General features: G+C 37.1%; 1 protein-coding gene across 1 annotated transcript; it reads left to right on the forward strand.

The window, feature by feature from the left end:
- Window positions 1–7,807: 7,807 nt before the first annotated feature.
- Window positions 7,808–10,607, forward strand: nkx1.2la (NK1 transcription factor related 2-like,a; the record flags this gene model as incomplete). The annotated part of the gene is made up of 2 exons (XM_079436839.1): window positions 7,808–8,030; window positions 10,015–10,607. The coding sequence occupies 2 exons, from the start codon at window positions 7,808–7,810 to the stop codon at window positions 10,605–10,607; spliced, it is 816 nt and encodes a 271-aa protein (XP_079292965.1).
- Between the last annotated feature and the right edge of the window lie 332 nt (window positions 10,608–10,939).

The following is a 10,939-nucleotide window of genomic DNA, read 5'->3' on the forward strand; positions in this document are numbered from 1 at the left end:
GATAGAAGTAGCAGTGTTTTATGTAAGTGTACAGCTAACAGCAATAAATATAAAATAGTTTTGAGAATAGATTTAATAAAAATAACTTAATCTCAACTCATTTGAGTGAGAAATTGCCCTGGAAGTCCAAATTGTTTACAAGTGACACCTCCAACAGCTTAATTACAATTACAGCAGCTAACAGTTATCGTTTTAATTAAATCATTATTTGGCCCATTCATTAATCGTTTTATTATTATTATTATTAATGAGGACTTAACAGTTATTTTATTATTTGTCTGAGGAACTTGACCCTCATAATGTTGTCTTGCAGACTGCACTGCACTGTTGAAAATGTCCACCATTATTGACAAAAAAATTAATTCAGGGCATGTGTTCAGACTATATGGGGTAAGTTGTCACAATTAGGCCTAGAACCTGTGCTGTTTATTGACACCGATTCAAGACGAATACCTTTTAGTAAAATATGAAATGCTATGTACTATATACTTTAAGAGAAATAGCAATCTTCTACAATTATATCTGAATTTTCAACAATTCATGAAACAGGAAAAGATGAAAAAGTAACCAGCCAAAATGATTATTGATGATAATTGGCCAAGATTAATTAAATTAATGACCTTTATTTAATGTAAAGTTACAACATATTAAACACACGCTGCCCCAATCTGACATTTTTGGAAATACCCTGTCTGGAGAACACAAACGTTTGATTGAAACTTACCTATAGTCGATTATACAGAAATGGAAAATGTACTGGCAATTTTCTGCCAGGACATTATTCATTATTATATGGACATTTTGTTACTCTAGAAGACAATGCAATGCAGTGAAAATTTCAGTATATCATTTTTTTTTAGTGAGCTTTCATTTTATTTGGACTTCTCACAGTTAAATCTAGTCTATCCTGGTTTCCTGTATAGTGATGTACTCTCTCTCTCTTTCCTCCCTTAGGTCTTTAAACTTGACCGGTGTCATTGCATCTTGCAGAGATTCGACCGCATATGCCCTGACAGCTGATCTCTTCATAAAACACAGCACCACAGGGAGCCATTTATGACCGTCGCTATAAACACCAATAGGTTGGTAATGAGAAATGTCCAAACAACAAGAATCCCATTTCTTAAATACAGTGCAATATGTCAAAAGCTGTGCAATATGGACAAATATGACCATGCACGGACTCATTTCCCAATTTATTTGTGTTTGGATGTGTACATTTTAAAGCAACCAACTAAAATAAGAAATGGTAGTTAAAACCATACTAACTGTAAGGTAATTGATTGTCTATAAAGGTTTTTACCGTTCATTGCTTTAACCTAAAGACCGTGAACAAACACTCACACACTGTGATTGGGGTATAATTTGGTCTCTGATGACTGTCCTTCACTGGTAGTAAATCAGCATGGCAATAATGCCCCAGGGAAATGGGCAGTAGAGTCCATATGCCCCAGAGTCACAGGATGGGCCCTGCAAGCATCACTACACATGAGTGCCCATCAAGCACGACATGAGGACTGACCACACTACGAGCACACATCATTGCAATATAGAGTCTGCTCTCCTTGCAAGAAAAATCGCAAAGGTCAACTTCTAAAGAGGAAGGATGGTGGAACAGAGGTTGTTGATGAGGGTCGTCTCACTGACCGAGCCTAAATTGACCTATAATTCTATGCAAGCCATATGAGGAAAGATTGTCGTACGTGATCGGTTCGTCCAACATCAAGGTTAGAGAAGTCATGCTATCATGCTCCTGTTCTAAATCTCCGGTCCCCGAATGGACAGAGGCTTTTATTTCATAAGCAATTGCATTATCCATGAATCTGTCTCTCTTTATGATAAAAAAAAGTAATGACATAGTTTTTGCTGCAAATCTAAATTTGCTTTTATCTGTCAAGGCAAGAACCAATCATGTGCTTTATTTTTAATTAGGTGTCAGTCATTATTTATAGCTTTATTTCTCAATAATTATGTGGTATAGAAATTAGGATGCCTTGTTTTCATAAATTGGTTGAGGTGATATTTTACCTAAAGTCAATTTATAGAGACCCATTTATATATATATATATACTCAGAAATGCAGCTAACTTCATGCTGTTTTGTGTAAATGTATGTGCTATAAAAGATCAAACAGTTATTTTTTTTATATATATGTAATATTTTATTATTAAATAATATTTGAGATGTATGTCTTATATCTTGGTTTAATTAAACATCACATTTTGGACATTTTATCACAGGTATATCTCATGATTATTGATTTCTTTCAATAGTGTTTATCCTAGGAATTTGTATTTAAAATGTCAAAATGTAGAAAATAGATTAGCATTACTTTGTGCGTTTTAGGCGTACATACAGCAAAAATATGAAATGAGCTACATGAGGTAGCACAAGTTCAAGACAGGGTCTGGAAATATTGTGTGTAATGTTAAGCTCTCTTCTGCAGTGTTGTTTTAAGATTACATTTTACAGTACCGAAACATGCACACGTACACACACTTTTTGCTCATGGCATAGCCGTAGACCTTCCTGGGTCAATTAGAGGAGAAATGAGGGCAGAATCACTGGGGGAAATGGCTAGTGAAGACTTTATTGATTAGTAAGGATTGCCTGATCCAGCGCTCAGTATAGCAATTATGCTGGTGTCAACAGAGAGCAAAGCTACGAAAGACTTTCACTAGAAAAAACACTGCATGTCTAAACACTGCTTATGATCATACATGTAGAGTACATCCATTCTCCATGAAACTACTGACGGGTATTTCATGACAATTGAAATGAAATAATTTTTGAGTACTGGAACAAAACATACTACAGAACTGATTAACAGAAGGCTAGATAAAAGAAGGTTTGGGTTAATCTGTTAAATTTAATAATTTATGTTTGGTTTCACTTCTTTATCTTTCTTAATCTGTTTTGTCCCATGTCTCAGGAATCAGTACATGCCAGTTTTAAGTTGCACACATTTTGCAAAGATTTGGAAAAGCATCACCAACAGAGCAATCTGAAAGTGAGGGAACCATTGGATAATTCGGGTGTGTGTTGAAGGGACAAACACAATCTGTTTCCTCCACAAATACAGATGAATTCAGTTCTGCCTCCTTCCACTCCATCAGCCATGCCTGACCAGTTCTACCCAGTGTCTCTCTCTCTGAACAGCCATAACCATTAATCCCAGACACCCTATTTATACTGCCTAATTGTGATGAGTATGAATTATCAATTATCGTGAGTACCTAATTGCCCTTCATAAAGTCAGCCTCCCCCCGGCTTTAAAGAGGGCTGTTTAAATAATGTTACTAATAGCTCTCTTCTTTACATGGAGAATATATCTTCATTTTTGAGCTCGCTGAGCGTGAGAGTCGCTCGTAATTTAAAGGGGCAATTGAGGAAAGGCATGCAGGTGGTTCCAGGGGGACTCGTTAAGATTTAATGAATTATGATGTGACCTTCTGCGAACAATGAGCAATCAATGCAAGTGCTGAGTGACAGAACATCACATCGACTGCGGCCCCTAACCTCAGACCGTGTGTAATTCTTTCTTTTACACTCTACATTAGCAGTGCACTAACCCGAGTATCCATTCACAGAAGACTCCATGATTATTCTGCAGTCCTAAAGGCATCCCGTCTCCTTGTATCTGGGGTTGCACTTCTTCTCAGCCAGTGAAGTTAGGCATTTCTGCATGCATCTCTAAACAGCTGACACAAATATGTGTGCGTCTCCATTGTGACAGCCGCCAATAGAAATTTACACTGCTCACAGAGTCCTGTCATTTCTACTGACGGTAAAAGACCATGCAGACATGGCAAAAGGCAGAAGTAAATTTAGGTTCTCAGATGAGATTTCCCTTCACCCAATGTCACATAATTAGGGAATTATGAAGATTGCTTTGTTTGGTGGCCTTTCATCTAATTTTGTCATTTCCATTAGTCTCAATTTAATTGTGTGGCAGTGAGTTCTGTTCTGTTCTATTATTTTCTGTTGAGGGCCAGTGTCAAACTTTTTTTTTTTTTCAATTATCATAAAATTGTGTTTGAAAATCAAATATCTACTCTGTTCTGTTCTGTTGAGGGCTAGTGTCAAACCTTTTTTCCAATCATCAAAAAATTGTGTTTGAAAATCTAATTAAATTCTGTTCTGTTGAGGGCCAGTGTCAAATCTTTTTTTTCCAATCATCACTATTGTGTTTTATTGACTTTTTTTTTATTATCTTTTTGTTTCTTTCACAAATAGTGGCTGATTCAATTTAGCCTCTGTTAAGTTTAAAGGTATTTTAGTTGTTTTTATTTAAGAACAAAAATAAAACTGTGTTTGGAAATCAAATATCTATTCTATTCTATTTAGGGCCAGTGTCAATTCTTTTTTCATTCACCACTTTTGTGTTGATAAAGTTTTTTCTTTGTTTCTTTCTTTCACATTTCACTACGGTTAAGTTTAAAGGTATTTTATTTGTTTTTATTTAAGGAATTTTATTTAGAAAAAAAGTGCAACCATAATGCAATTTTCCACCAGCCCCAGTTTGAAAATCTATTCTATTCTATTCTATTCTATTCTATTCTATTCTATTCTATTCTATAAACTATGTGAAGCTTTATTTCAATGAATATATTATGGTTGGATTCTCTGAGGTTGTTTCTTCTGTCATTTACATCCTTTGGCTGTATAGTGATAGCTGTAATGTAAGCATGTGTAAAGTCTGTAGAGTGAACTGACCTTTACCTCGGGGAAAGAGTGTGTGTTTGTGAAAAGGGGGCCAATGTCCATGAATGTGTGACTGTGTCCCCTGGTCTAATTGCCCTCTTTTGCTATGATCCAGGCCCTTAACAAATCACCCAGCCACTTTCCACATCTGCTGCATGTCAGCATCTGCCAGACGCGCTCACCCGTCCCGGACGCTGCCAGCAAGCCTTCATTACGCCTGCTGCTGAACAGGTAGAACCGTTTTCACAATTACCAAACAATGCTGCCGACCTTGTCTTCGCCTAGACGTCCTAAAACATCACTCTCATATAATGCCCAAAAGTTTTGGTATAATGCTTTCTGTCCAATGTTTTTGACACTTACACTGGATGAGCACAGCAATTTGATTCCAGTTCTTTTGTGTTCATGTATTTCATAGGATTCTGATTGTTTGACAAGTATTATGCAATTTATTTTTAGATAAATCTTAACAATTCTGCAAATTCAATATTTGAAATGATAAATGAAATTTGTCAACAAAATTTGTATTTTCTGAAAAAAAATGGGCAGCAGCAGGAAGGTAGCAAGTTGTAGGCTTTGGTTCTATGTCAACAACAATCAGCAATCATAGTTGACTAGTGACAGTGTAAAGGCAGTTGTAAGTAGTATATTCAAAGATAATATGATCACAATTCTGTATGCAAATCATTTATGGACAAAGACCAATCGCATATCTTTATGCAAATATTATGACTCCATCCCTGAACAGTTTTAATCTTAAATTAAATGAGAATAATGAAGTTACAAAACTAAAATACACATTTGTTTGTAAAACATTTATCCCTTAAATGTGCTATGTTAAATCTGTATTAAGTGGTTTGGGATAAGTAGTAGTTTACCTTAACAGAAAGTTTGAGGAATATCAAAGCAATGCTGCTTCGCTGTAACAAGCATTACTTTTCAGAGACAGATAAGTTAAACTCTTTACACCCCTCATAAGATTTTTAAAGTCTCTTCTTAATTTAAAGAGGGGAATCCATGAGACTTTTAGTGCTCTGAAGTTGTAATCTTCAAAAGAGTGGCATTTCAGCAGTTTTCCATTCTATTGTCCACTGCACTCTGGATAGGAATAAAGGGACAAAGCCAAACAAAGAGTAAATGCCCATCAGTAAACAGAGCTCCACCACAAGACGCGACTACATGAATGATCCGACATTTAGCAGATATTCCTGGTGCTCTGATGAGTTTATGGGTCAGGAGGTGGGGTGCTGGAACAGTGGGGTGGTTTGTCCGTAAGTGTGCCCCTCTCCCCAGGCATTGCGCCCAAAGTTTTCCTCTTGGCTCCAGCAGCTATCTTGAAATTCTCCACCTTACCTCTTGTGTTCTTTATCTTCAGAACCTGAGACTACTTTGTGCCCCCTGGGACATACTTTTGTGCTCTGATCCTGTGCAAACAGATGTGCATATAGTGTCAGTCCTGCAGAGAGGAAGTTGTAAACTTGCAGGAAAGACTTCAGCCCCATTCTTATGGAGCTCACTCAGCGCAAGCCGCTGGGTTTAGACATGCTAATGCAGACAAACAGTCCCAGCGTCTGAAATTTGACCATGTTACAACCACAAAATATACACTGCAGGCTGCCAGCAAACAAGAAGAAATACAACTGAATGGCAGTGCAGGGGAGGTTAAATCACTCTGTGTCATAAAGTAGAGGAGAGGAATCAACATCTGTGATCTGAGAAGAGGGCAAGGGTTTGATGGTGTTTGTGAGTTTGGGATCCGGCCACAAGCACCTCGTATCCGACCACAAGCTGTGTGTGTGTGTGTGGTATTCTGACAATGCACTTGTCTTTTTGATCTACAGTGAGTATTTGCCACTTAAACATGAAAAATATCGAACTATGTGGATAATTGCAGAAATATGCTTTTCTAAAATCTAACGTACTCGTTTTGCAATTACGTTTTTAGTAGATGTATGAAGTTAATTGCCTTCAAGTTCACACAGGTGTAGTTAATCTTAATATATTCCTTTAAAATAAATGTGATTTGTGTCTATGTTTTGTCATCTAATGTAATGCCATTCATATATTTGTAAGGGTTAGCTCAACCAAAATGTAAAATTAATTTATTTACCCCCATTATTTATTTATTTATGTTTTGATTGGATTCCATTGACTTAACTTAGACATTATTAAAAAATATCTTCTTTTATGATAGACTTTCCACTTTTAGTTAATTACCCATTTAAGTGTGCCCCCTTTAAATATCTCAAGCTTTAATATATTAGATGCCATAAGTCTACTAAGTCTGAACCAGAGTCAGTAGCTTTGCATTTTTATTTTATTATATTGTGTTTATATATGTATGTATTTTGGGGAATAGACTAACAGAAGTAAATCACTAGCTAGATAGTGAAACAGTAGTGCTTTGAAGGAGAGCTTCTCATTTATCAGTGCAGGACACACGTTTATTGATTCATTCCAAGCTTTGGCAGATTGATGCCACATAGTGAATGTGAAGATACTGGCTTAAGCTATTGACTATGAAATAAACCAACACACTGCACTGACCCCACATAATTTATTTGCCAGGAAAAATATCTTTGATAGCAAAACTGGCTTTTTTTTTTTTTGCAATGATAATATTTCTCATTTGTTACTGAAAAGGTTTTTTTTTTTTTTTGTCAGGAATAAGGATTGGAGGATTTAATAAGGATTTAATGACTATTATTTATATCGTGCACCTAGGTATTATATAGCTCATTCACAGTGTAAAAATGATCTTGCTAAACATACTGTGCAAACGAACACTGAGTGTAGATTAAGGATTAGATGCAACAGTTGAGTTATGCCACTTGTCAGCCTGGGAACTTGTCCGTATGGTATTGATTGAAATGAGCGCAGGTTTAAGTACAGAATGCTCTCAGCCAATCGAAAGGGATCCCGTTAAACGCTCGTGTTCTCGCTTCTCCTCTAATGGACCTGTTAAAGAGCTCAAGCACACCTTCATCCACTGACATCTGACCGAAGCGCCTCGGATCCGACCACAAGCTGCATCCACTTTCTGTGTCTGCTTTGTAAGAGAATACAGAAATAAGCTATCAGAAATACTACTGGAATTTGGAAAATGCTTGAATATCAGGAGCCCGGAATGAAAACAACCTCAGGTCATCGGATTTCCTTCTCGATTATTGACATATTGGATCCTAAAAAGTTCACAAGTAAAAAAACACATGCTGTGTTGGAGAAATCATCTTCAGAAAACACAGAATTTGGAAGTTTGGAGGAACAGCGCAACGGAAAAGAAACTCCTGGGCGTGAAGAATCGCTTTCCATCTGCAAAAATATAGGTGAGGGAATATGATTAATAATAACCACACCAGTGCGAATTATTTCAGAGCGGTCAACTTTTGAAATAATTTCGGTAAGTATTTTTGATTGCTTTCATTAGAGGTTTATCTTGCATTTTAAACAAAACGCTAATATATTTCTGGTGTGAAGCCTAACTCTAATGTGACAAATAATCCTGTTTATGTTCGCGATGAGCGATCGAGCAGCTGTTATTATGGTTATCATCTGATTATCGACTTCTGTTCGCCGGTGTAGCGCACTCTGCTAACTTGTAATCCAACTTTTGTGGTTACTGAAACATTGTATCAACGTGGCATATAGGCTACTTATATGTTACAATAATACATATGTTTGAGACCACCACAACCTTTGTCTTTTGGGGTTACGCCTTTTAGAAATGCCAGAACATGCCACTATAATATTCTGAGAATTTTTTTTTTTTTTTTTGTAAAATATTCCTAGATGTGTTTGTATGATTTCACATAGGCCTATATAGTAAACAATAATATTGTTAAATATAATATTTTCACTGTATATCTCCCCCAAACAGACCTTTTGTATCATATTGTGAATTTGACCTTCCCCTCTTTTCCAAGACTGCGTTTTCTTTAAGCAGCCGCAGCTGAGTAAGTGATTGCCACTGGGACAGTCAGGGCAGATAATTGTTTAAATCGTCCCATTGAGGATGCCTGCGCTCACTTTGATCGATATCCTATTACTGGATGCTGCATATCTCCCTCCAGCAGCTTGCGGCTCCCAACTTCAAACCCCTGCCATGTCTGATCCCAAATATGTTCGATTAAAACTTCCCTTTAAATAGATGACATTTATCGATCTGCCGACAAATATGAAACTCCATTAGCGCGTCATGGCTGGATGGCAGAGCTGGATTTAACTAGGGTTTCTTTCCGCAACATGACATTTGAGGCGATTTGTGATTTTGAAATTGTTGAGGGATTATGGCCAATTCCACGTCACATACAGTAACAACCTCCCCCTATTCCTGTACAGGACTATACTGCGCTCCTGTATATTTTATAGTTTCATTTATTTGTTTGTTTATTTATTAGCTACTAGGCTACATAAGGCCTAATATAAAATTTTCTTTCCTATTGCAAACCGTATCAATTATCTTAAATTCTGTAGCCTAGCCTACTATTAATAAAAAATCTATATTAGTTGGTAGTTTGTATGGAATACTTAATCCCCCTATTGTTAATTAATTAAAACTAATTAAATTATAATAACATTTTTATAATTAAAACTATAGTAGGCTATGTATACATACATTGCTATTCTGATTATTATTAATTCATAACAATTTAAATAATTATGTTGGCTATACTTATGCGTTACACTTATTTCATCCCTGTAGGCTATTTAGGCGTTGTAGAGAGCAGCTAGAGCACCTCAGATTTAGGCCTATAGACCAGAACACTTCAGCAACACCCTGTCTGTACACTGTAAAAAAAATAATCGTAAAAAAACCGTCAAATGACTGGCAGCTACGGCTGCCAAACAAAAACCGTAAAATAAATGAAAAATATCTTAATTCCAATAAAGTGCAAAAACTATCATTTTACAGATCTTTTCATTAAAAGTTTTAGAAAAAAACCCTGTTATTTTACAGGTTTTTCCTTGTTTGAATTAAGATATATTACCTTAATTTTACGGTTTTTGTTTGGCAGCCGTAGCTGCCAGTCATTTGACCGTTTTTTTACGATTATTTTTTTACAGTGTAGGCATCTAACTGCATTTAAGGCCTGTATTCTTATAATTTCCAACTTTTAAAGCTAATTTAAACTTTCAGATAAGGCAAAACAAGGTCAACGTGATAGTTCTGTTAAAAAATAAATAAATAAATAAATAGGCTAACACTGTCGTCTTGTGTTCTTCGGTTCTATCGTCAGAAATTAAATACAATTATTAAAAACTTTACCTGTCTGAAAGAAACTTGACATATCGATATATTTTTATTGACAGGTGATCGATCAACCGATGACCATCAAAGTTGCGTCAGACTCCATCCTCCTGATCCAGATGTTGGTTTGGACTCATCAACCTCGCTCAGAAATTTAAGATCGTGCTTTTCTTCTTGTGAAGAAGCGGATGAGGCAGGTGAAGAGAGAGTGACTCCAGCGCCGGATGATCTGTCGCGTCAGCGGCGGCGGCGCTCAGATCACAGCTGCGGGAAGCCGCGGCGCGCCAGAACCGCGTTCACATACGAACAGCTTGTGGCTCTGGAGAACAAATTCCGCGCTACGCGTTATTTATCCGTATGCGAGCGACTAAATCTCGCGCTCTCTCTGAGCCTGACCGAAACCCAAGTCAAGATTTGGTTCCAGAACCGAAGAACCAAGTGGAAAAAGCAGAACCCTGGCGCAGAGAGTTCCCTGCAACCCGGTACGAACATCAGCCCGACGTGTGGGTCCACAGCTGCCCTCCACCCTCCATTCAGCACCGGGAACGTCATCTTTCATTCTGGCCCAGTGCACCTGGCATCTTCCGGTGGGCTTTTGCATCCGTTTTTGCCTGATGGCTTTCTCCAACCAGCATTCTTCCCCCCTCACTTATGAAGTCTGGAAGGAGGAATGATCATAGACTACGTGTAAATGTGAATTTATAGTGGATTACTTGTTCAGTGATCCTCAACAGGATGGGATTAGTCTTGGCTTGATGTAATAATTAATTAGGTCTAAAATTAATTTATATGCAGCCTAATTGTTTTCACTGATATAGCTGTGAGCAGAAATATAGTTAAGATGGATCCAAACCTGGGCCTCAAGAATGATAAATCTGAAAGATCTGCTCACCCAAAGGCAAATGTAATATTAGATGATCTGAGAATCTAATCGTAGGCTGACCCACCTTGGGAACAACTGTAAATCTTAAAGGTGAGATGTGCATA

The sequence above is a fragment of the Barbus barbus genome, assembly GCF_936440315.1.
Source record: "Barbus barbus genome assembly, chromosome: 16".
Classification (NCBI taxonomy): Eukaryota; Metazoa; Chordata; class Actinopteri; order Cypriniformes; family Cyprinidae; genus Barbus; species Barbus barbus.